The sequence below is a fragment of the Bos mutus genome, chromosome 10 (genome assembly GCF_027580195.1).
Source record: "Bos mutus isolate GX-2022 chromosome 10, NWIPB_WYAK_1.1, whole genome shotgun sequence".
NCBI classification, from domain to species: Eukaryota; Metazoa; Chordata; class Mammalia; order Artiodactyla; family Bovidae; genus Bos; species Bos mutus.
This window is the reverse complement of record NC_091626.1, coordinates 9,712,365-9,740,125: the sequence shown is the minus strand read 5'-3', so window position 1 is coordinate 9,740,125 and position 27,761 is coordinate 9,712,365. Positions and strand designations below refer to the sequence as shown.

The following is a 27,761-nucleotide window of genomic DNA, read 5'->3' as shown; positions in this document are numbered from 1 at the left end:
TTTAAAAATATCAGAATGGATCACATTTTATTTCAATGGTTGTACATGTGCCTTACCAGGTCATTATATAAATTGTGTTTCTCATTAAGGGCCATTTCCAAAAAGCTTGAAAGTCACTTTCCTATAGCACTTTGCACTTGTCTGGTTGCTACACCATTTATGACAGCTCACATCTCATCCTCCTTACCAGCCTGTGAAATTTTTAAAGTAGGACTATTGTCCAAATTATTTTTTCTTGGCCACAGTGATTTCCTTAATACCGTGTACCTGGTTTACTTAGTAACCCAGTTTAAGATTTACTTGTTATTCATTTTGCTTCCAAGTTCTAAATACATACTTTTAAAAACTGGTCAAGTGTTATTTATAATTGTTTTGTTCAGTTCCTGTCAATCTTGACGCATAAGCTGGCATTTGTATAAGCACTGCCTTTTAACTATCTTTTCCTTAGTTTTGGAACTGTAGCCCAAGCCTGGAGGAAGTCACTAAAAATGGTTTCCATCGAGGCTACTGTGCAGACTTGAACTTCTGTTTTTCGAAGAGCTCTCTCAGCTGCTGCTCCGTTGTGGCTTCCTTCTGCTGCATAAGCTCGGCTGTTCCTTTGGTCACTCCCCAGGCGTCCGGCTTTGACAGGGAAGGGTTGTACGGCCTACCCGAGGCTATCTGAAGATTCTCCCAGTATTCCTTCCTGGCCCTGGGTGAACAAAACACACAGAAACCGTGAGGGTCGGTCTCCAGGCTGTGAGCTAGAACCCTGCATCTTTGGACTCTCGAGAGTGTGTCCTCTGAAACACATTTATCTTTTCTTTTTCCCCAGAATCTGTAGGTCTAAAATTACTTTGAATTCCTTCTTTTCATATACAGGTAGGTTCAAAAGCTAAGGATTTAGAACAAGGACACTTGCTAAGTTACCTCACCTCCCCATCCTCACTTTCTGGCTCTACCTCCTGAGCCACCTAGGCCCACATTCACTGCTCTTCCCAAAGCCAGTGCTGCTTCTGCATCCCTCAACCCGGAGATCCTGCCTCTGCCTCCTTTCTATTTCCATCAGCTCCTAGTTCCAGGCCTTGCCAGGTCTGGTCTCTTGCAGAAAAGACTTCCTCATAGGTTTCCCTGTCTCCAGGCTACTGAAACTTGGGAATGGAACTTGGTCTCAGACCCTTCAGACTCCTCACTGTCTTGGGATAAGGTCATCCAGACCTCATGAGTGGGAGCAGAGGCCACCTCCCGTCCGGATGTGTGTCTCCTACCAAATTCTGAATCTGAGGTTCTCAAACTGCTAATGTCTCAGCATACCGTTCTCTCGGCACCCCCACCCAGTGCTTCACTCTAGGCCATTCTCCTACCTGGCAAAATAACTCGTCCTTCAGAACTCAGCTCAGACACTAGTTCCGTGGGAAATTCTTCACCAGCCCTCCCACTTTTTCCGCTGGTGGCCGTTAGTGTGGACCCCCAGCACCTGTGTACATCTTCATCCTTAACTTACTATGTCAGCTGAACTTAGCTCTTTATCTCTCTGCCTGCTAGACTATTACCCTCCTTGGAGACAGGCCTGTGCCTTGTCCAGCTTGCTCCTTTGGTGGCATTGTCCGACATAGTTTTGTTGAACTAACATTGGTCAAATAGAGTGAAACTGGATGCCAGAGCCAAGATGGCGGAGGAGTAGGACGGGGAGAACACTTTCTCCCCCACAAATTCATCAAAAGAGCATTTAAACGTCGAGTAAATTCCACAAAACAACTTCTGAATGCCGGCAGAGGACATCAGGCACCCAGAAAAGCAATCGAACTCTTCGAAAGGAGGTAGGAAAAAATATAAAAGACAAAAAAAGAGACAAAAGAGGGAGGGACGGAGTTCCGTCCCGGGAAGGGAGTCTTAAAAAGAGAGAAGTTTCCAAACACCAGGAAACCTTCTCACTGCCAAATCTGTGCCGAGCTTTGGAAGCACAGAGGGCAACATAACAGGAAGAAAAATAAATAAACAATTAAAACTCGAAGATTGCGAGTCCTATGGTAACTCCCCCAGCGGAGAAGCAGCGCAGACGCCTGCATGCGCCATTAGCAAGCGGGGGCTGGGCAGGGAGGCGCAGCGCGGACTGCATCGCTTAGAGAAAGAATCTGGCCTGAATACCCTGAGCACTATCTGAGCGAAATAATTTGGGCTAGCAAACCAGACTGTGGGATATCTACCACGTGAAAAGCCAGCCCCAACCTAAGACACCGCCAGGCCCACGCACGGAACAAAGAATCGAACATAGCTAGCCGGCTGCAGACCTTCCCCCTCCGGTGACAGGCAGCCAGAGCCGGAAGGGGGCAATCGCAGCCCCAGAGAGACATTATCTATAAAACTGTAAGCAGGCTTTTTTGCTAACTAAAACTTTTTGGGGGTCTGGACGGTTAACATCTGCCTGAGAAGGTGCGCCGGTTTTACACCCAGATAACCGAGTCGCGGGGAGGCAATAAGTCGCAGCATTGGCGCTGGCCAAACACCTCATCACTTGAGCTGCTCGGACCTGGGAAGAGCACAAAACTCAGGCCTAACTGAGTCTGCGCCTCTGAGGACTACCCGAGTGCCTGAACCTGAGCGGCTTGGACCTGGGAGGTACATGCAACCCAGGGCCAGCCTCGGATTGTTCCCGGCGGAACAACCTAGAGCCCGAGCAGTGTGGGCAGGGAGGCTACACGCGCTGTGAGCGGGGGCAGACCCAGTGTGGCTGAGGCACTGCGAGCGCATGCCAGTGTTATTTGTTTGCAGCATCCCTCCCTCCCTCCCCACAGCGCGACTGAACAAAGAGAAGAAATACAGCTCCACCCATCGGAACACCGACACAAGCTTCCCTAACCAGGAAACCTTGACAAGCCACCTGTACAAACCCACACACAGCGAGGAAAAGCCACAATAAAGGGAACTCCACAAACTGCCAGAATACAGAAAGGACACCCCAAACTCAGCAATTTAAACAAGATGAAGAGACAGAGGAATAGCCAGCAGATAAAGGAACAGGATAAATGCCCACCAAACCAAACAAAAGAGGAAGAGATAGGGAATCTACCTGATAAAGAATTCCGAATAATGATAGTGAAATTGATCCAAAATCTTGAAATTAAAATGGAATCACAGATAAATAGCTTGGAGACAAGGATTGAGAAGATGCAAGAAAGGTTTAACAAGGACCTAGAAGAAATAAAAAGAGTCAATATATAATGAATAATGCAATAAATGAAATTAAAAACACTCTGGAGGCAACAAATAGTAGAATAACAGAGGCAGAAGATAGGATTAGTGAATTAGAAGATAGAATGGTAGAAATAAATGAATCAGAGAGAATAAAAGAAAAACGAATTAAAAGAAATGAGGACAATCTCAGAGACCTCCAGGACAATATTAAACGCTACAACATTCAATCATAGGGGTTCCAGAAGAAGAAGACAAAAAGAAAGACCATGAGAAAATACTTGAGGAGATAATAGTTGAAAACTTCCTAAACTGGGAAGGAAATAATCACCCAAGTCCAAGAAACCCAGAGAATCCCAAACAGGATAAACCCAAGGCGAAACACCCCAAGACACATATTAATCAAATTAACAAAGATCAAACACAAAGAACAAATATTAAAAGCAGCAAGGGAAAAACAACAAATAACACACAAGGGAATTCCCATAAGGATAACAGCTGATCTTTCAATAGAAACTCTTCAAGCCAGGAGGGAATGGCAAGACATACTTAAAATGATGAAAGAAAATAACCTACAGCCCAGATTATTGTACCCAGCAAGGATTTCATTCAAGTATGAAGGAGAAATCAAAAAGCTTCTCAGACAAGCAAAAGCTGAGAGAATTCTGCACCACCAAACCAGCTCTCCAACAAATACTAAAGGATATTCTCTAGACAGGAAACACAAAAATGGTGTATAAATTCGAACCCCAAACAATAAAGTAAATGGCAACGGGATCATACTTATCAATAATTACCTTAAACGTAAATGGGTTGAATGCCCCAACCAAAAGACAAAGACTGGCTGAATGGATACAAAAACAAGACCCTACATATGTTGTCTACAGGAGACCCACCTCAAAACAGGGGACACAGACAGACTGAAAGTGAAGGGCTGGAAAAAGATTTTCCATGCAAATAGGGACCAAAAGAAAGCAGGAGTAGCAATACTCATATCAGATAAAATAGACTTTAAAACAAAGGCTGTGAAAAGAGACAAAGAAGGTCACTACATAATGATCAAAGGATCAATCCAAGAAGAAGATATAACAATTATAAATATATATGCACCCAACACGGGAGCACCGCAGTATGTAAGACAAATGCTAACAAGTATGAAAGGAGAAATTAACAATAACACAATAATAGTGGGAGACTTTAATACCCCACTCACACCTATGGATAGATCAACTAAACAGAAAATTAACAAGGAAACACAAACTTTAAACGATACAATAGACCAGTTAGACCTAATTGATATCTATAGGACATTTCATCCCAAAACAATGAACTTCACCTTTTTCTCAAGCACACATGGAACCTTCTCCAGGATAGATCACATCCTGGGCCATAATGCTAGCCTTGGTAAATTCAAAAAAATAGAAATCATTCCAAGCATCTTTTCTGACCACAATGCAGTAAGATTAGATCTCGATTACAGGAGAAAAACTATTAAAAATTCCAGCATATGGAGGATGAACAACACCCTGCTGAATAACCAACAAATCACAGAAGAAATCAAAAAAGAAATCAAAATTTGCATAGAAATGAATGAAAATGAAAACACAACAACCCAAAACCTGTGGGACACAGTAAAAGCAGTCCTAAGGGGAAAGTTCATAGCAATACAGGCACACCTCAAGAAACAAGAAAAAAGTCAAATAAATAACCTAACTCTACACCTAAAGCAACTAGAAAAGGAAGAAATGAAGAACCCCAGGGTTAGTAGAAGGAAAGAAATCTTAAAAATTAGAGCAGAAATAAATGCAAAAGAAACAAAAGAGACCATAGCAAAAATCAACAAAGCCAAAAGCTGGTTCTTTGAAAGGATAAATAAAATTGATAAACCATTAGCCAGACTCATCAAGAAACAAAGGGAGAAAAATCAAATCAATAAAATTAGAAACGAAAATGGAGAGATCACAACAGACAACACAGAAATACAAAGGATCATAAGAGACTATTATCAACAATTACATGCCAATAAAATGGACAACGAGGAAGAAATGGACAAATTCTTAGAAAAGTACAACTTTCCAAAACTCGACCAGGAAGAAATAGAAAACCTGAACAGACCCATCACAAGTACGGAAATTGAAACTGTAATCAAAAATCTTCCAGCAAACAAAAGCCCAGGTCCAGACGGCTTCACAGCTGAATTCTACCAAAAATTTAGAGAAGAGCTAACACCTATCGTGCTCAAACTCTTCCAGAAAATTGCAGAGGAAGGTAAACTTCCAAACTCATTCTATGAGGCCACCATCACCCTAATACCAAAACCTGACAAAGATCCCACAAAAAAAGAAAACTACAGGCCAATATCACTGATGAACATAGGTGCAAAAATCCTAAACAAAATTCTAGCAATCAGAATCCAACAACATATTAAAAGATCATACACCATGACCAAGTGGGCTTTATCCCAGGGATGCAAGGATTCTTCAATATCTGCAAATCTATCAATGTAATACACCACATTAACAAATTGAAAAACAAAAACCATATGATTATCTCAATAGATGCAGAGAAAGCCTTTGACAAAATTCAACACCCATTTATGATAAAAACTCTCCAGAAAGCAGGAATAGAAGGAACATACCTCAACATAATAAAAGCTATCTATGACAAACCCACAGCAAACATTATCCTCAATGGTGAAAAATTGAAAGCATTTCCTCTAAAGTCAGGAACAAGACAAGGGTGCCCACTTTCACCATTACTATTCAACATAGTTTTGGAAGTTTTGGCCACAGCAATCAGAGCAGAAAAAGAAATAAAAGGAATCCAAATTGGAAAAGAAGAAGTAAAACTCTCACTATTTGCAGATGACATGATCCTCTACATAGAAAACCCTAAAGACTCCACCAGAAAATTACTAGAACTAATCAATGATTATAGTAAAGTTGCAGGATATAAAATCAACACACAGAAATCCCTTGCATTCCTATACACTAATAATGAGAAAACAGAAAGAGAAATTAAGGAAACAATTCCATTCACCATTGCAACGAAAAGAATAAAATACTTAGGAATATATCTACCTAAAGAAACTAAAGACCTATATATACACTGGTGAAAGAAATCAAAGAGGACACTAATAGATGGAGAAATATACCATGTTCATGGATTGGAAGAATCAATATAGTGAAAATGAGTATACTACCCAAAGCAATTTATAGATTCAATGCAATCCCTATCAAGCTACCAACAGTATTCTTCACAGAGCTAGAACAAATAATTTCACAATTTGTATGGAAATACAAAAAACCTCGAATAGCCAAAGCAATCTTGAGAAAGAAGAATGGAACTGGAGGAATCAACCTACCTGACTTCAGGCTCTACTACAAAGCCACAGTGATCAAGACAGTATGGTACTGGCACAAAGACAGAAATATAGATCAATGGAACAAAATAGAAAACCCAGAGATAAATCCACGCACATATGGACACCTTATCTTTGACAAAGGAGGCAAGAATATACAATGGATTAAAGATAATCTCTTTAACAAGTGGTGCTGGGAAATCTGGTCAACCACTTGTAAAAGAATGAAACTAGAACACTTTCTAACACCATATACAAAAATAAACTCAAAATGGATTAAAGATCTCAACGTAAGACCAGAAACTATAAAACTCCTAGAGGAGAACATAGGCAAAACACTCTCTGACATACATCACAGCAGGATCCTCTATGACCCACCTCCAAGAATATTGGAAATAAAAGCAAAAATAAACAGATGGGACCTAATTAAACTTAAAAGCTTCTGCACATCAAAGGAAACTATTAGCAAGGTGAAAAGACAGCCTTCAGAATAGGAGAAAATAATAGCAAATGAAGCAACCGACAAACAACTAATCTCAAAAATATACAAGCAACTCCTACAGCTCAACTCTAGAAAAATAAATGACCCAATCAAAAAATGGGCCAAAGATCTAAATAGACATTTCTCCAAAGAAGACATACAGATGGCTAACAAACACATGAAAAGATGCTCAACATCACTCATTATCAGAGAAATGCAAATCAAAACCACTATGAGATACCATTTCACACCAGTCAGAATGGCTGCGATCCAAAAAGTCTACAAATAATAAATGCTGGAGAGGGTGTGGAGAAAGGGAACCCTCTTACACTGTTGGTGGGAATGCAAACTAGTACAACCACTATGGAGAACAGTGTGGAGATTCCTTAAAAAACTGGAAATAGAACTGCCTTATGATCCAGCAATCCCACTGCTGGGCATACACACTGAGGAAAACCAGAAGGGAAAGAGACACGTGTACCCCAATGTTCATCGCAGCACTGTTTATAATAGCCAGGACATGGAAACAACCTAGATGTCCATCAGCAGATGAATGGATAAGAAAGCTATGGTACATATACACAATGGAGTATTACTCAGCCATTAAAAAGAATACATTTGAATCAGTTCTAATGAGGTGGATGAAACTGGAGCCTATTATACAGAGTGAAGTAAGCCAGAAGGACAAACACCAATACAGTATACTAACGCATATATATGGAATTTAGAAAGATGGTAACGATAACCCTGTATACGAGACAGCAAAAGAGACACTGATGTATAGAACAGGCTTATGGACTCTGTGGGAGAGGGAGAGGGTGGGAAGATTTGGGAGAATGGCATTTAAACATGTGAAATGTCATGTATGAAACGAGATGCCAGTCCAGGTTCAATGCACGATGCTGGATGCTTGGGGCTGGTGCACTGGGACGTCCCAGAGGGATGGTATGGGGAGGGAGGAGGGAGGAGGGTTCAGGATGGGGAACACATGTATAATTTTTTTTTTAATTAAAAAAAAAAAAACAAATAGAGTGAAACTGCTGCCTCTGCTTGGGGGGCAGTTTCTACCCACTTCCTTCTTCTGTGGAAATCTACCTAGCTCTTTAAAATCTAGCCCCAAAGTCCCTTCTGCTACATCATCTATTAGGTAGAGACAGTTATTCTCTTCTCTTCATTGTTACTTTTTTATTCATGCCTCTGCTGCTGCTGCTGCTAAGTCGCTTCAGTCGTGTCGACTCTGTGCGACCCCACAGATGGCAGCCCACCAGGCTCCCCCGTCCCTGGGATTCTCCAGGCAAGAACACTGGAGTGGGTTGCCATTTCCTTCTCCAATGCATGAAAGTGAAAAATGAGAGTGAAGTTGCTCAGTCATGTCTGACTCTTAGCGACCCCATGGACTGCAGCCTACCAGGCTCCTTGGTCCATTGGATTTTCCAGGCAAGAGTACTGGAGTAGGGTGCCAATGCCTTCTTCATCCATGCCTCTACTTAAGTAGATAACTACAGCATAATACATCAGCTTTCTTCTCCATTTCCCCCCAGTAGACTGTGAGAGGCTCTAAGCCAGGGATTACAGCCTTTCATTTCTATATTCCTAGTACCCTGCACATTGCCTGATGTGAAAATCTATTTGTTTATTGTTCCTCATCCCCCATGGAATGTAAGCTCTGAGAGCAAAGACCTTTTTAATCTCATTCACCACTGTCTTCCCAGCTCCAAGGATTGTGCTTGGCACAGAATAAGCAATTAATATTTGTACTTGAATCCTAACAACAGATTCACTGTTAGTGTCCACCACATAGATGGTGCTTTCCAAGAGTGTGATATCACATTTTGTTGCAACTTACATTATTTATATTCTATATTCTTAAAGCTTTCTCCAGAAATCACTCCATAAAGCTAAAGTTATAAATATTTCTGTGACAGAATTCGAAGAGGCTAAATGATTCTTTGTCATTACACTGCAAATTGGCAGTACTTTTTGTAATGACCTCACTTGGATGTATTCATAATTTGTGTGAGTTTGGTTTGGCAAATACAGTTTAAGGTTCTTACCTGGCTCTAATCCAGGGTTTGGTGTGCATATCCAAACCACTTCCCCAGCTGCCATGTTTTTCTGAAGCCAGTGGCAAAAATCCCCTCTCCGGAGCCAGCTCCTCTGCAATTGCCCTGATGTGGTAGGGTTCAAATCCACAGCACCCACCTATGTACCTGACCCCCAGGTTGTAGGCCTCTCTGGCATACTTTTGAATATCCCATCTGGTTGCAACTCTGGGTTCCAGTCCTGTAATAAATGATGCTCTCTTTCAGTAAAAATATTCAAAATAAATAGCTATAATAAATGTTATTTTCAGTAAATGAATTAGATAAGATCTTATATTTCTGAAAAGAAATATTCAGTTCCTAACTTTTAAAAATTATTAGCTACCTTGCATTGACATGCCCAGTTTAAACAGCTGTGACAGCGGGACTTCATGATGGTTCCCAATGATCTCTGCCCTCTGATGGTCTCACCCTTGGTGACCCTTCCTGCATTACATCAGGTTGGTCTGTGAGACCAATAAAGTATGGTGGAAGGGATGGCTTGTGACTTCTGAGGCTAGATCATTAGAGACATTAGGGTTTCTGCCTTGTTCTCTCCTGGATCACTCATCCCAGGGGAAGCCAGCGGCCACACTGTGAGATGCTCAAGTATCACAGTGGAAAAGCCCATGAGCCAAGAAACTGAGGGCTCCAGGCAACAGATAGCAAAAAACTGACCCTGACTCCCAACAGCTAACTAAGAGAGCTTGAAAGAGCTCCCATCAGGCCTTCAGGTGACTATAACCCTTGCAAGAGTCTGGAGTGCAGCCTATTAAGAGACTCCGAGTTAAGCTCTCCCAAATTCATGACCCTCAGCTACTATGGGATATAAAAAATATTTGCTGTTTAAAGCCACTAAATTTTGCAATAATCTCTTCTACACCAATAAAACCACAAATGCCTCGCCATTCTTCTTCTGTGGTTCTTCTAGACTGATGATTTTAGAGTCCCTCTAGAATATGAGATAAGGACCCTAGAATGAAATAGTAGGCTGGCCAGGCCAGGCTCACCTCTGGCTTGATTCTCCAGGTAGAGTCAAGCCCACTTCCCACACAAGCTTTATCCCTCTTCTCAGACTGCAAGGGTTCACCCCACATCATCTGCTTTGGTCTGTTCATTCAAATCTGTTACACAGTAACCCAGTGATGGCACCTTCCCTCTGCCCTCGCCCCCAACTCAGATATAGCTAGAGTATTCAAGCAGCATTCAAAATAAGAGAAAAGCATACTGGTGATAACTTGGCCTAACCTTATTTATCTGATGAGAAAATCCAGATCTGGGTGAACTAAGGACCTTTGCTAAGGTTCTGCCACTAAGCAACAGAGCTAGAACCAGAAGCAGAGTCTTCACTGATCCCGCTCAGGAGGGCATTCTTCTTACCAAACTCCACGTGTGATGAATTGGTTGTCTACCCAGGTGTTGACTCACCTTTGATTTTACCTTTAAATCAGAGGTCTTTTTGCTTACTGGTCCTGTGTTTCCTAATGTCTAATTTAAAAGTTTTGGGGCTGCAGGGAAAGAAGTAGGGCCAAGAGATGAGGAGATATGCTGCCATCATTTTACCATGATAACGCTCTATGGCCAGAGGTTTATTTGGAATTTGTCTAACATGAAGACCCTGAGATGATTTATAAAATGGCTTTCTTACCAAAGGGGAATTCTGGCAGGTCAATAAACCCCTGCTTGCCGCAGTCGGGAGTGTGGTAGGCCAAGGGCTGGCTCATGAGGTGGGCTTTCAGTCCGGCAGCCTCCAAGCCTTCTTTCATGAGCTTCACTGTCTGTAAGCTAATTGTGGGGTCAAAATGGCAGTTTACCCCCACGATGGAAGCTCCTGCAAGGGGAAGAACAGTTTAGCTTTAGAGATTCACCAGATACCAGGAGGTCAACTCTGAGTCGGGGAGCTTTAATTTGGAATGGTGAATTAGAAGGATAGCATTTGGCCCCTGCAAACTTATCTTACCCTTGGGCAAGAATGACTAACAGGCAGCAAGTGCTTTCTCTGAAAAGTGCTCTGAAGAGTCTGATACAATTGAAGTGTCATTTATGAACACTTGGCGGTCCATCTTTTTTGGAAAAGAAACAAACATTATTAGAGGTTTTTTTCCTTTTTCTTTTTTTACATTTTTTTTTTATGTTAACCATTTTTATTTTTTTATTTATTTTCTAATGTAAATTTATTTTAATTGGAGGCTAATTACTTTACAATATTGTATTGGTTTTGCCATATATCAACATGAATCCACCATGGGTGTACATGTGTTTCCCATCCTGAACCCCCCTCCCACCTCCCTCCACATACCATCAAATTTTAATAGTCATGTTTTTCAATCTTTGACATTACATTGCAAAGCACAATAATTTTTCACTACTCCCAGCTGCCCAGTGGCACCTGTGGTGACCATACCACTCATCTGAGGAATAAATCAATGTTCCCTTTCACCAGGCCAATTTAAAGCATTATTGAGTTTCTTGGGCATAACAGCAGAATGTAATTTAGGAAAAGGTTTTTCTGAAACTTTCATGTAAATGAAATACAGTATGTGTCCTTTTGTAACAGGCTTATTTCACTTAATACAGTGTTTTCAAGGTTCATCCTTGTTGAAGCATGTGTCAGAATTTCATTCATTTTTATGGCTAAGTAATATTCCATTGTATACACACACACACACACACACACACACACACTGCATTTTGTTTATTCATTAGTTGGACACTTGGTTTGTTTCCACATCCAGAAAGGACTTTTTTTTTTTGATGAACTCACAGCCTAGGATTTTGCATCTTGGATACAGAGTTATCAAGAACAAGGAAAGGAAAGAATCTTTCTGGCTATAATGAGAGTGACGCCAACATCTAGATTCCCAGAGCAGCAGAGCTGATGCTACACGCTATATCTCCAGTGTTCAGTAGCAGGCATCTTAGTAGTCCTTACAGGCCTAGGCCTGCAGTTTGCTCTTCATTCTTGTTCCAGTCAGGCCTCATTACCCATCATTCCTCTGAATCAGTTTTTGTTAAGGGCACCAATGACCTCAATCTTGCCAAATCCAGTAGTCCCTTCTCTGTCCTCAGCTGATTCAACGTCTCAGCCACTTTTATCCAAGTGGCACTCTCCCTTCAACTCCCTCAATACTCCCCTTCTCTTCACTTCTGAGAACTTCCCTTGTTTTCTGAGTATTGATCCTACCTCCCTGGCTGCTTTTTTTAGAGTGCTATGTGCTAACCCCTCCTCAAGGCTGAACCTTTCAATCCTGCTTTGTCACAGGATTCCATTGGGCTATCTTCTCTTCTGCATCTACACTTCCTTTTCTACCCTAAGCTCTCAATCCCATCTACATACACAACTCTCCCAAGCTGCTTTCTCTCTAACCCTGACCTTTCCATTGGATTCCAGGCTGGTATATTCAACAGCTTACTGAACAGGGTCACTTGGATCCTGACCACTTTCTTTTTTGAATATTCTGTAGTCAGAGTTTCTCTTTCTTTTCTTGACTTCATTACACTAATGAATTAATCATATGTCGGCTATTTGTTGGATGTCATTTAGGCACAAAGGTCCTTGTAAAGGGTTATGGAGAAATATAGGACACAAAAGATTTTATAATTTAGCACAGGGTTTCCAAAGGTTTGCTCAATGAAAATAAGATTCTATGAACAATTACATTAGAGTAGTCTATATATATATATATATATATATATATTTTACTGTAGCCCCTTCATGGAGACTGCAAATATATATGAACATGTCAAAGGACTGAGAAGGTCTGCAGTCAAGAGACTGCTTCGCTTGGTTTAAAACTGAATTTTCTACCTCTGTGTAACTCCAGAACCCTATTAAGACTCTCACAGGTTAGAATATGTCTTTTTATAAATAGAAAGTGTTAAAGCTGCTGGGAGGAAGTGATCACTTGGGGTAGGAGTGACTATGTAAGGACACATCGAGGCTGGACTAACGACACTGGAAGATGGACTCAATTGTGAGATGGATACTTGGAGCCTATGTGTGCTTGGGTGGTATGCTGGGCACAGGGTACTCAGTGCTGAGTCAAGCAGACATAGTCTCTGCCCTCTTGGATTTTACAGTCTAGTGAGAGACCCAGACGTTTAAGACATAAACAAATGAGATATCGGGTAAGTTCTATAAAGAATATAAACAGGGCACAGTGACGGCAAGCACTGTGGCCACTTACTCTGAAGTCAGGTGAGGAAAGGATGAGACACAGGCCAAGAATCCCTGCCAGCTAACAACTGGAAGGATGAGGGCCTCCTCTGATCTTTTTGAAACATGTTAACTTGGCTTCTCCCCCCATTAAAAATTTTTTTTAATTTTTGGCTGTACTGGGTCTTCATTGCTGCATGCTGGCTTTCTCCAGTTGTGGCAAGGAGGGGCTACTCTTTGTTGCCAGCTTCTCATTTCAGGGGTGGCTCAGACAGTAAAGAATCTGCCTACAATGCAGGTTCCAACCCTGGGTTGGAAAGGTGCCCTGGAGACGGAATGGCAACCCACTCCAGTATTCTTGCCTGGAGAATCTCACGGACAGAGGGGCCTGGAGGGCTGCAGTCCATGGGGTCTCAATGAGTTGGACATGACTGAGCAAGTAAGACTTTCTCATTGCTTGTTGCAAAGCACAGGCTCCAGGTGCACGGGCTTCAGTAGTCGCAGCACATGGGCTCAGTGCAGGCTCTGTAGTTATGGATCATGGGCTTAGCTGCTCTGCCGCATGTGGGATCTTCCCAGGACAGGGATCAAACTGGTGCCCCTTGCATTTCGAGGTGGATTCTTAACCACCAGACCACCAGGGATGCGCTCTCCTCATTTTTTGTATTTATAATCAGAAATTCGGATTCTACAATGTCATCCTAAACCTAAATAATTGTAATTATTAGTGACAAATATGAAATAACTTTCATGACATAGCAAGAGTTGGATAAAGATGAGAAATTAAATTAAATTTTGATTGGCTAGATAAGACTAGCCAATAAAAATCTCTACTTCACCGAGTGAGTAGGACTTTTCCATAGACACTGTGCTATTCCTCAGGTTTAAAATGAGGCAGCTTTGAAAACAGTCTGTGAATTTTCCCTAACTGAAATGAAACCCAATATTAGGAATGGAAATTATATAAAAAGATAAATTGAATACTCAGTATTTCATATCAAAGGATTTTAAATTTTATGATACCAATTACAAAAAGTTAAGCATACCAGTAATTTATGGAAAATGGAAAAACTTTGGCAAAGAGGGCAACCATCTTGAAAGATATTAATATCTAAAGCCTCAACTTGAGATAAATTTTAAGTAAAACATAATTTGTCCTAATACTCTCTATGATTTACCAAAATTCTTCTCACTTCTAGATATTAAACCTTCAGTGTAGATCTAGTTGCCCCTTTCAAAAGGCTGATGGGTGTACCGTTTTGTTTTGTTTTGTTTACACTTTTTCTCTTTGAGATGCAATAATGTATCAGCATTCTTAAAGTAAATGAATGATTTTCCTGTAACAAAAATAGTATATAGTGATTCATAGATGGACCTGTGTTTGTATGTCATTTAAAAGACACACTAGTTGCAAACCAATCAAAATCTATCATCACCTGCTTTAACCAGGCGCACTGCACACTCGCCAGGGGTCACGCTGTGCAAGTCTCCCTCTGGGCCGATGCACATAGTTGCCGCCACTGGTTTCCCTGATGCTTTCAAGGCTTCAACTGCCCATACAGCCTCTTCAACATGTTCAAAATACTGAAATAAGTTAAAGTCAAAGTACTTTTAATTTTGTTTTTCCCCAAATAATTTGAAAACTTATCCTATTGCATATTAACCTAATTATCCCCAGATGACTGTTTCTTAAACTCTTGAGTTGTGATTCATTAGCAAGGCAATGGCACCCCACTCCAGTACTTTTGCCTAGAAAATCCCATGGACGGAGGAGCCTGGTAGGCTGAAGTCCATGGGATCGCTAAGAGTCGGACACGACTGAGCGACTTCACTTTCACTTTTCACTTTCATGCATTGGAGAAGGAAATGGCAACCCACTCCAGTGTTCTTGTCTGGAGAATCCCCAGGACGGGAAGCCTGGTGGGCTGCCATCTATGGGGTCGCACAGAGTCGGACACGACTGAAGCGATGCAGCAGCAGCAGCATTTTAAAAACAGAATAGAATGGTGATTTCTGTGAATTGCAGTCCAAAGGTTTGAAGAATGCTATATATATTACATCAACTGAATCACATTTAGTTGAAGCCCTAAACTGGAAGAAGTTTTCGAAAATAAGTATTACTGGACTAGTCATGACTGGTACCTAACCCCAAATGGTCCTCATGAGAGTAAAGGCAGATAAAATGTATGAAGTGTACTCATCTCATCTTTGATAGTATCTATTTACCTCTGCGATCAAGAAGTCCACGTTCTTCTTTACGAAGACCTCTAACTGTTGCTGAAAGACTTTTTTGACTTCAGTTTCGCTCTTGCAGCTAAGGTACGAAGGTGTCTGGCTCACACCCCCTGCTACCAAAGCATCTCCTTCATCAGCCACTTGCCGGGCAATGTCACAAGCGGCTTCGTTGACTTTCTGCCCCTAAAAAGGGTGAATATACAGTATGATTACATTTTCATGTGAAATTGAAGCAAAATTGTTATTCAAATGTCTACATCTCAGTTGTATGTTACAACAGTGATTTGATTTCAGAAAATGACAGTGATGGAGTAGTTCAGTGCTTTACAGAGTTGAACAATTTGTAGTAACAACACTGCCAATAACAGTGATAAAAAAATAAATCTTACGATGGTATTTAGGGAATATTACATTTATACCAAAGATCTGTGAGAGGGTAAAAGTCTTTCCGTAAAAGGATCTGGTATCTTCTGGGACTTCTCTGGTGGCCTCGTGGTTGACTCCGCACTTCCACTGCAGGAGGCCTGAGTTCAATCCCTGATCAAGAACTAAAATCCCACATGCCACAACGTGTGACCAAAATAAGTAAATAAATAAAAGGATCTGATATCTTCCAATGCTTAAACTGCAGTTAGAAGAATACCTAGCAAATAGTGGTGGTGATGATGATTTGCTTTTTTGATTAATAAGAATAAACTCGATTAAAATAACTACAGAATTCATGACTTTTTGTCATTATATACTTTCTCAATTAACAGATAAATGTATCACAAGTAAGGTCTTTATGAAGTATTTAGACCCTAAAAACTGACTCTCGTCCTCAAAATATCACACAGATGCATGGATTTTAGAATTCCTTTTTCATTTTAGAGATGAAGTTATTGATATGATGGGATAGGTAAATGGTTTGCCCAACATCACACAGTTAATTGTAGCTCAACTAGGAATATTCTAGAGTCACTGATTCCTGCCACATATGACCTTTCTCCTATACTGTCACATTAAAAAACTGTAAAGATCTAAGAGTTTGTAAGGATACTCACTCAAAAACTTAGTCAAAAGACTTGGAAAATTATTAATAGTTAAACAGTTCTTTGATCTGCTTCATTAAATGCCTTTCTGTTAATCTGGGGGACTCTAGCTAAGACCTAAGAATATTATTCACACATACATCATTTCTGTTTTGTTTAAAACAAAACGAAACTCTAACAAGGCTTAACATTTTTTTTCTCTGGGAGCTTTGTTGATGATGCACGTGCCTGAGACACAGTATGGTGATACTCACGGATATTTTCTCTGCAACATAGTTCCCCCTGTTCTCCAGCTTGTCTTCACTGGCATAGAAGGTGAAGGTCTGCATGACATTCGAGCCAGCTCTGAGGAACTCTCGATGAAGTTGGCGAACTGGGAGATTGAAAGACATTCTTTACTATCAGTTTATCAGCCTGTGATGCTTTCAGAAGGCTCTTAGATAAACAATGAAAATATGTGCTTAAATTCCTGGTTGCCTGGCATTTGCTCATCCTGGGGGCTAATGAGAGGTCGATATGGACTCTCTTGCTAGGAGCAATAGATTATCTCTGCCAGCAGTGTGGGGTGAAGGGAAGAGGGAGGTCCCACAGAGGAGGAATCATCTCAGCGATTGTGCTAGGCAAAGAACATGGGGAAGGGCATTCCCTAGAGAGGGAACAGCCCAAGCAAAGACAAGAAGGCAGGAACAGTCTTGGCCTTTCGGGGAATGACAAGCAGCCTGAATGGCCGGGGCTGAGGATATGCTGGAGAAGTGATGGGAGACAGACTTGGAGAGGTGGGCTGCCAGACAGAGTGCAAATGGCCTTGCACATCGTCCCAGGGACTCTAGGCTCCAGACCATAGATACTGGGGAAACATCAACGGTTTTAAAGCAATTGATTAATATGATTAGCTCAGTGTTTTTGAGAAATAATTCTGATAGCAGAGTTGGAGCAAGGTTACCAAGCTAGGTCCACAGATGAATACCATGTGGCAAAGCTTTCATGGCTGCAGGAAATATAGTGGGATGTTTTTGTTTTCTATTTAATCAAATGTATGCAATTTTAAGAGTTATCCATTATCCTTTGCTCTAAAATAGTGGTCTTAGACTCTGGTTGCCCATTACATAGCCCTGCAAACTTTTAAAAAATTATGAATGTTAGGGTCAAATCCATGTATATTCTAATTTAATTGGTTCAGGGTAGGGCACAGGCAATTTTTTGGAAAGGTTTCCCAACTGATTCTTACTTTCAGTTTTGTTGAGCATCACCATTCCAAGACAGCAGAAGAATGTTCCTTTTATAAAATAATAGTGAGACTTGGTGTTTTGTTTTTGTCAAGAGAAATGACTGGGCAGAGTAAGAAATCAGCAGTTGTATTTTGGACACTAAAATTCATTTCTAAATTTCAGAGGCCTATAAAATGCACAGGTTTGGGAGCAACCACATTAGCGTCTAAAAAATTACCAGGACACTGGTGTTCTTAGTCCTTCAGGGACTAAGACTGGAGATTAGTCTGGCGGCTTTGCAGCCTAGATGCCTAGTAGAGTGCCAAGAACATAGGAAGCATTTCTGTTTGTGTTTGTTTATAACTGGACTTAAAGGTGAGGCAAAAAAAAAAAAAAACCTGTAGTGTATTTCAGAAAATGGATTCCTAAGTTTGAAGCCAAATCTTTGCTTTTAAAATCGTGGGAACTTTAGTTCTCAGTGGGAACTTGAAAACATTCATAAATTAGGGAGTTTCAAAGTTGTTTTAATTTGTAACAGAACCAACTGAAAACCCTTACATAGAGTAATCAGAAAAACACAGTGGTGTGGCTGGAGTAGGGGAGAAGGGACTACAGACTTGGCTCCTGTTCTCCGTGACAGAATTTCTTATGAAGAACAAGTCCACCCAGCTGGTCCTTTGATAGATTTCCAGAGACTGTACAACACAAAACAAAAACCCTGGAGTAGTGTGCAAATTGTTTGCATGTACAAACATTTTATGGTTCTCAGAGGGCCTATAAGTTTTATCAGATTTTTCCAGAGGGCAGTGATTCAGAAAGGTGAAGACAACTTTCACTTTTAATTGATTTGATTATTCCTTCATGCTTCTTAAAAATGGAGAGCTTCTCCAAGTGTGATCTTACTAGGTTCACCTGGGAACAATTAAATATTCAGATTCCTCAAACCCTTCCAGACCCAAATTCATTTCCAAATACAATGCTAATTCCACTGAGTGCAAGAACCACAACTTTTGGCATAAACTTCAGTAGGAGAATTACTCTGGTGATTTCTGGATATCCACTCAATATCTATTTTCTGTTTCCTCTATTTTCTGTTTCTGTTTTATCCTCTCAGGATAAAACTCTTGAGTCTTTATCCTGTAACCAGTAATATAGGATGTGACTGGTTCCTACAATAATGATACAACCTATACTAATTATATTCATTTTATAGCTTTAAACGCTCCATTATACTAGTCTCATTTTAGCATCATAGAAGCTAAATATTACAAAGTATGTATTATACTTGACATACAATGTAATATACAATATTATAGAAGTATATATTTGTGTATACATGTATATCAGAGAAGGCAACGGCACCCCACTCCAGCACTCTTCCCTGGAATATCCCATGGATGGAGGAGCCTGGTGGGCTGCCGTCTATGGGGTCGCACAGAGTCGGACACGACTGAAGCGACTTAGCAGCAGCAGCAGCATACATGTATATGCATATATATATGATCATATATGTACATGATCCAGGTACATATGTATAGAACATTGCTTTTACCTAGTAAATTTTCTTGAGAAAGGTGATTCCTTGGAATTCCACAGCTAACTCTAAAAAGTCAAAAGAATTTTGCAATATTTCTTCACTGGGATAATAAATTTGTAGCAAAATCACTTGGGAGCAAAGTGACTTGAACTAATGTGAGGATATTTATAATTGTATCCCATTTAGAGTGAGTAGTCATATATTTGGAGAAGGCAACAGCACTCTACTCCAGTACTCTTGCCTGGAAAATCCCATGGATGGAGGAGCCTGGTAGGCTGCAATCCATGGGGTCACTAAGAATCAGACATGACTGAGCGACTTCACTTTCACTTTTCACTTTCCTGCATTGGAGGAGGAAATGGCAACCCACTCCAGTGTTCTTGCCTGGAGAATCCCAGGGACGTCAGAGCCTGGTGGGCTGCTGTCTATGGGGTCGCACAGAGTCGGACATGACTTAAGTGTCTTAGCAGCAGCAGCAGCAGCAGCAGTCATATATATTGATGCAAAAAGAGTATTAATGTGTTTGATGCGGGTTGGGGGAGCACTTTAGACCCTAAAGAGAGTGTTACACAATATATAGCATATGTAACATATTAACTATCTAAAATTCCCTCAAATTCTGGCATTTGGCCCCACAAGGGCTTGGATAAGAGATGGTAGATCTGTAGCGTAACTTTCCTTTCCTCACTGCTTACAGCCACCAAAAGTCAAGCCCAGGCACCAATCTTACAAAAATGTTTTGGGTGTCATTCAGTTTGCAGGGAAACTTATCAGAATCTATAAGAATTCCAGCTATCACCCACTCAAAATTAGAAAAGCACCTGCAGAAAATAAACTCATTTGCATAAACCAGCATGACACAGACCATTCTCTCATTTAGAGCATGAGTGTGCATGCGTGCTAAGTCGCCTCAATTGTGTCTGATTCTTTGCAACCCCGTGGACTGTAGCCTTCCAGGCACCTCTGTGGGCTTCTCCAGGCAAGAATACTGGAGTGGGTTGCCATGCCCTCCTCCAGGGGATCTTCCCAACCCAGGGATCAAACCCATGTCTCTTATGTCTTCTGCATTGGCAGGTGGGTTCTTTACCACTAGCGCCACCTGGTTTTAAACACCTTTCACCCCTCCCCTCCTTGAACAGGTTAAATACATCTGAGGTCCTATGAAATGTTTCTATGAGGATGCATTTACAAGCAGGAGATTTGTCTTTTCTGATGCATCCTGGAGTTGCACTGGGGTTGACAGAGTTTGATCTAGGTGCTGGCAGACTTGAATATATGGGATGTCAATCTGGAGCAGAAAGGATTAAATCTAATAACTCAGAACTATGGAGTTTTCATTAATTCTTGAAAAAGCAGGCAGCTCCCAGAAGAAAAAGTAGAGCAAATGCTCAATACATTTAAATAAGCTTAAAATATTCAAGACACAAATGGCCAAGAGATCAAACGTGCTGTTTCTGCATTAATAAAATCAAAGGAAATCAGAGCAATTTCTCTTGAGCTCCTCTAATGTGTAACTTTAAAAAAGAAAATATGACTCACAAAATTGAAACTTGCAGTTTAAACAAGAGTCTTATTTTGTTTTCAAGGCAGAGTTTGGGCAAAGGTAGTTTATTGTTAATGTCAGTTTGGCCTAAGAAATATTTCATTCTGAGTTTACCCCAACACTCAAACCTTAAGAAACAAAACATGGATATATTAGAAATCCTCTGTCTGAGGTCTTAATTGCTCCACTATGTTTCTTACATCCCTTTAATGCAGTGCTTCTGAAAGTGGGGTTCACCTTGCCATTATTTGGGGTCAGGTATTATAAATATGCAGGCTCCTGGACCCCTTCAAAACCTGATGAAATTTCTATAAATGGGGGCTAGGAATTTATAATTTTTAACAAACTCCACTGGTGAATCTAAAATTTGAGATCTACTGTTGGTTTTGGAGAAGGCAATGGCACCTCACTCCAGTACTCTTGCCTGGAAAGTCCATGGACAGAGGAGCCTGGAGGGCTGCAGTCCATGGGGTCGCTAAGAGTCAGACACGACTGAGCGACTTCACTTTCACTTTTCACTTTCCTGCATTGGAGGAGGAAATGGCAACCCACTCCAGTGTTCTTGCCTGCAGAATCCCAGGGACGGGGGAGCCTGGTGGGCTGCCGTCTATGGGGTCGCACAGAGTCGGACACGACTGCAGTGACTTAGCAGTAGCAGCAGCAGCAGAGTCTGTACTGGATCTGAAAGCTGTACTGTCTCTGATTATGTTCTTCATTAGTTTCCATCCTTCATTTCTGAATTCACGGAAACATGCTCTCCTTTACCATAAAAAAACAACTGTTTATTATCTTATATAATATTCACAAGAACTCTGGCTTCCTCTGAAAGATTCAGATTCTTTCCAAGTGTTGATTGCTGTTGACTTACAACTGACCCTCCTTAGGAAGTGCCTTAGCCCAAAGCGGGAGGGGAGATCAAGGTTGTATGTAGGGCTTGGTCTATTCACAGGGGAAGAGCACAAACTAGCCCCCTTGCCTCCATCTGGGGCAACTCTGAGGGGCCTGTCCAACTCTGAAGCCCCCTGAGGGGTTGGCTGGGACCTCTGTTGCAACTCATCACAGTTGAGCTCTTTCTGCTGCTCAATCCTGCTTCCCTTGCTCCCTTAGAGGTACTGTTTCTTGAAAATACTTCCTAGTAGAACTCTTGAGCACAAATCTCTGCTTCATAATGTGTTTCCTGACTGGTCTGACCTGCAAGAGCTGAAGCCACAACCAGCCACAGGAAATTACTCTTCAAACATTGTTCTGGAGTCAGATCTCTTTCTGGCCAGCTAGAACACCCACCCATTGAGAGTTCTCAACCAGAAAAGTATTCTATTGCCAAAAGTTAAGATCTGATTAGGAAGAAATGGGACTTGAGACCTGGAATAAAGACATAATTGGATTAACCCATCAACCTTGAGAGCCCCACATCCCCCTGAACTCTCTGGGCCTGTAGAAGTGGCCCATTTCCTCCCCTTTTAAAGATTAATCCTTCTCTATTGCTTAAGGATGATACAGAGGCCCTGAAGACAACATTTATTCCTTTCAGGCTGCATCCTACCTCCCTTCCTAGCCAAAAAGATCTGTAATCAAGAAGATAAAGTGAGAATAAGGTTTGTGGATACAGATGCAGCATAGGTAGATGGTTGAATTTAAATAGGGTGGAGCTAGTATACAATGAATTTAACTAGTTGGCAAATATATAATGGAAGAGGGCTTATCTGCAAGACGGTGACTGATGCTGTATCATGGAACTTAACGTGGGTTAAGGAGGGAAGCTGGACTTATGGGGAAGAATGGCTAAAACTCACTGAAGGACAGATGTGATGAGACTGAAGAACAGGAGTACTAGAAAGAATGAGCAGAAAAGATAGGAGGAGGCGTGGTCAGAGAATGCAGTACTTGTCCTTGAGATTTCAGAGGTGGACAGCTATTGATGGAGTGGGTTGCTGAGGTGGGGAAGGAAGAACGTTTGTTGGAGAGGAAGTCAGGGTACTAATAGGAAGAGTGCTGGATGAATCACATGTATGGATGTTGGAGTCATCTAGAGTGTTGGAGGAGGTAGGTAGGGGCAGAGGAGAAGGAAGAGAGCCAGGTGCTAGACTCATATAGAGCAGGGAGCAGGGAGCAAGAGGTAGACACAGGTGACAGAAATAAGGAGGGGCCATTGGTATTTACCCAGCAGGTGGATCTATATTTATACACTGGCACAGTGCCCAGCAGGCAATAATAAATACTTGGAAACCATAGCATGGAGGCATCTGCTTGATGGCATGCTCCTAGGCATGGGTCAACACAGTGGTCTTTTATGAGAGCTTAAAATAGAGCTGTGCACCAACCTGCTTCTGGGTGTTCCACAGCAGCTTCTGGGGTCCAGGGCCCTGCCTTCACGTAGCCCCTCTTCTCCAGCGCAAAGACAAACCCTCCGTCTCCGATGATGACCTCTCCAGAGTTTAGCCGTTCTAGGATGCCCTAAAGTTATGGGGCGGGGGAGGGAGAAAATGGATAAATGAAATATTTGAATGTTAAATACAATTTTCTACTCATTTCTACAGCAGAACTTTTGCTCCCATATTGTTTAAAAGTATGATTTCTTTTAAATTCTCAGAAAATATTGTTGAGAAGTATGATTTCTTTAAAATTCTCAGAAAATACATATATATTTTATTCAGAAATTTGTGACTATAAGGCAAACCATCAGAATGCTCGTATAATGCAAGCTTGTGTTTCCATGTGTATGTGCCAGGGATGGGGGCTTTTCAGAACACACTAGATAGTATTTGAAGTATACTGTGGGAGATGTTATGTTTGAATAAATATCTTCAGAAAGATTAAATGAAAAGGTTTTGTTGTAAAGCCTCAAATGAATACTTAAGCACACATTCTTAAAATGGTGACTGTTAAAGTCTTTCTCCTTTTTCTATCAATAAACAAAAGAGAGGATTATATTTTATAAAGAAGCTGAAGTGGCATATGACGCTACGAAGGCGTTTTGAGACTGAAAAGTCAAAATATATTTGGTGAGAACAGAAGGCAGAATATACCACCACAAAGATGGCCAAATCAATTGGCCATGTCTTTGGTGCTAAAATTCAGTTTCCATAACAGCAGCTGCATTATGCTGTCCGGAAAGTTGTAAGTATGCACGGCCTGCTCTCTGCAAGTGAGAGAACTGGGAAGAGACCAGTAAATAAAATATTTGTAAACTGATTTCTAGTCCAACTTGCATACCTATTCCATTTACTGTACATGCAATCATTACCCTGGTGTTAGAACAGCAACTTTGAACTTAATATTTTTAAAGCGATTTGTGAATTAGTAATATTCTTGTAGAATCATTTTTTTTATTTCAAAATATCATAAATTTTAAAGTAAAAGGTTACTCTGATTTTGTGTGCTTGTGTATGCTAAGTCGCTTCAGTCGTGTCTGACTCTTTGTGACCCTGTGGACTGTAGCCTGCCAGGCCTTTCTGCCCATGGGATTCTCCAGGCAAGAATACTGGAGTGGGTTGCCATGCCCTCCTCCAGGGCATCTTCCTGACCAGGAATAGAACCTGTGTCTTCTGAAACTCCTGCATTGCAGGCGGATTCTTTACCACTGAGCCACCAGGGAAACCTCTCTCTGATTTTACAAAGTCCAGAGTCTCTGAGTAATTTACACAGTCTCCCAGGTCAGCCCCTAGAGGGCTCACTGATTCTTTTACCCTCAAATAGTATCTAGATTTGATTTTAAATGGGAGAGAGGAGAGTGGGACAGCCCTGAAAAAATCATGTAAAGTAATAACCTGGAATGTACATATCTACTGTGTTCCATTTATTGCCATTAATGGTTAATAAATGCTGATATAACAAGGGTTACAAAATCTGTGAGAGGCATTCATAAGAATTTGAATGGCATCTTGAGTCCTTATCGCCTTCTGCCCCTCCCCATGTGAACTCAACAGCTGGTGCTCAGAGAAAAGAAACATCTGAAAAGAAACATTTTTACTTTAAAGCAGTAAAACAGGAGGATTGTGCTATCTATTCTTCTTTTTTAATTGTGAAGTAATTTTACAATTGCTTCACAATGTTCTGTTAGTTTCTGCTGCACAGCAAAGTGAATCAGTTATATGTATACATATATCTGCTCTTCTAAATTTCTTTCCCATTTAGGTCACCACAGATCATTGAGTAGGGTGTCCTGTGCTAAACAAGAGGTCCTCATTAATTATCTATTTTATACACAGTAGTGTACATACATCAGCCCCAATCTCCCAGTTCATCCCACCCCACATTTCCCTCCTTGGTAACCATAAGTTTGTTCTCTACATCTGTGACTCTATTTCTGCTTTGCCAATATGTTTATCTGTACCATTTTCCTGGATTCCACATATATGTGTTTTCTATTCTTGAATAGCTTTTCCAGATAGAAGAAATTCAAGTGTTGAAGTCTGTGAGATAACAACTACAAAGTATAGAATTCACCACATGCAATTTTGAAATCCAAATACCTGTCATGATTACAATGTGTCTAAATGTCACATCTTAGAACTACAACTTTGATCATTATGACCCAATTAATAAGAAAAATGGATATATTGTTAATCAGTACAGTTGTATCAAAATATGAACAACAATCAAATACATGAAATATGACTGGCTACTAATTTTAATTTGCGTGAAATAATTCATATTTTTTTCAGTCACCTAGAAACTCTCATTGAACTCTTGTGTGTGTGTTCAGACTTTAGTGCCACAACATCTTGATGTACAGCATAACTAACAATATGATATTTGGTGGCAAAGTGGCTAGTGGTGATTCAGTTACCACGCTGTCCATTAATTTATTGAACAATTTCATCAGGAAAAACACTTGGATTCTATTGCATTTTAATTATAAAATTTTATTTATTTTTAATTGGAGGATAATTTACAGTGTTGCGTGGGTTTGGATGAACCCAGAGGCTGTTAGGCTTTCCTGGTGGCTCAGATGGTAAAGAATCTCCCTGCAATGCAGGAGACCCATGTTCCATCCCTGGGTTGGGAAGATCCCCTGGAGAAGGGAATGGCTACCCACTCCAGTATTCTTGCCTGGAGAATCCCACGGACAGAGTAGCCTGGAGGGCTACATCCATGGGGTTCACAAAGGGTCAGAGTCAACTGACTGACTAAGCACATGTGAAGCCCAGAGCCTGTTATACAGAGTGAAGTAAGTTGGAAAGAAAAAACAAGCATTATTTATTAATACATATATATGGAATCTAGAAAAATGGTACTGATGAGCCTATCTGCAGGGCAGAAATGGAGATGCACATGTATAGAATGGACTTGTCTACTGCGTTTTTAAATAACTTGAACTTCAGACTTTTCTGTTCCTTTTTTTGTTTTAAAATGGAATGTGCTATGAGAAATTGCTCAAGACATTTTTTGTGAAAAGGTGTTGCAAAGCAATGTGTTTAATATCAGACTGTTTTTGTTTAAAAAGTACATATTTGCTTAGACAAACTAGCAGAATATACATCAAAATGTAGCAGACACTGCTGTTAGTATTGTTCATAGTTGTTTATAATGAACAAGTGTTAGCTTTGTAACATTTTAATTTTAATCAGAAGTGTAGACATAGTATTATCCATATTTTAACAGTGACATAGGCATGGAAACCAGGTTACCAAAGAAACTTTTTTCTCCTCATTTTATGTCCATCTTGCTAAAGTAATCCTTCAAAATGTTTCATTTTGTGAGTTTGGGGAGTGGATTAGAATTTATGGCAATGCAAATGGGGCCAAAGCAAAAATATTTTAAAAATCTCTATGGGAATCATCCTTTCCAGCCATACATTATTTTAGTAGATGTAGGGATTGGCAAAAATTCTCCCCCTAATTGAACAGGTGACAGTCTATAAGCAATTGCCATCTCAACATCTTAAATCTTTGACTTCATGGCATTTAAAATTTTTAATTGAATTAATTTTTGTTTTTCCTTATGTGGAGGTGTTCTTGAGGCGGGGTCATCCCCTTAGAAACTAGGTACAACCCATTTCTAGAGGCATGGCTGGCAATGAATTTGTCCTCACGGGTATAGTTGGCCGGCCCTGTCTCCTTCCCTGCCATTCCCCGGCCTCTGCCAGACATGCGGCCGGGCGCTCTGACACCCAAGGGGCAAGGATACTCCCTCCTCCCTCCGTCCTTCTCATCCCGCTTCCAACTGTAACCTTATTATCAGTCCATCCACCCATTCACCCACCCCTTCCCTCCCCCACTCCCCGAAGGCCCACAGTCTGGACGGAAACACTAGTCCCAAGGGAAAGGTGGGCATCTTACTGCATTTTTATTTTAGAAACTCAGCAGTCCTTTCTCAATATCTTAGGGCCATTGTGCTTAATTTTTCGTAAACAGTCTTTTCGAGGCCTGCACGGTACACTGTTCTGTGATTTCTAAATCCAGACTGCCTGCGAAAACTTACCATCATCCAACCAATGGCAGAGCCTTAGGACTGGCGAGAACCTTGCGGGGTGGGGTCCCCAAGACGAAACGGTCGCAGCCTAGGCTCGCGCCTTCTCTTGCTAGGGGCGCCGAGGGGTGCGCGCAGACCCAGAGGAACCCAGGGTGCCCAGCAGGCGACCCCAAGTCCCACCGCCGGAGGGGAGAGAAGTCGCACCTCTGGGTCTAGGAGCCACATCTTGGGGGAGTACTCTGGTCTTGGGGTGCGGGACTCAGAGTTTTAGGGGTGCCCTGGAATTGGGGGGGGTCACACAGCTCTAGAGGGCGCTGTGGTCAGAGGACAGGGGTCGGGGTTCAGAGGTGGCTTGGTGTTCCGAAGCAGCAGTTCGGGGTGGGGGGCGGCCCTCTGCTCTCCCCAGGTTGGGGATGGGGGTGGGGCTGGGGGCCTTCTGATCTCTCCAGGCTGGGGTGCGGGGCTGGCCGATCTAAACCCAGAGCACCCTTGGGTCCCCCGCACACTCACCTTCTTGACATTTTTGCCCCCAGCCGGTGCCAT

General features: G+C 41.4%; 1 protein-coding gene across 1 annotated transcript; it reads right to left on the bottom strand.

Annotated features, from left to right (window-relative positions):
* Window positions 1-504: 504 nt before the first annotated feature.
* LOC102286920 (betaine--homocysteine S-methyltransferase 1) lies at window positions 505-27,761 on the bottom strand. Its single transcript, XM_005909468.3, has 8 exons — window positions 27,729-27,761; window positions 23,126-23,258; window positions 16,771-16,889; window positions 15,477-15,668; window positions 14,687-14,834; window positions 10,743-10,925; window positions 9,068-9,296; window positions 505-691 (listed from the first exon to the last, which is right to left on the bottom strand). Exons 1-8 carry the CDS (start codon window positions 27,759-27,761, stop codon window positions 505-507), a joined length of 1,224 nt encoding a protein of 407 aa, XP_005909530.1.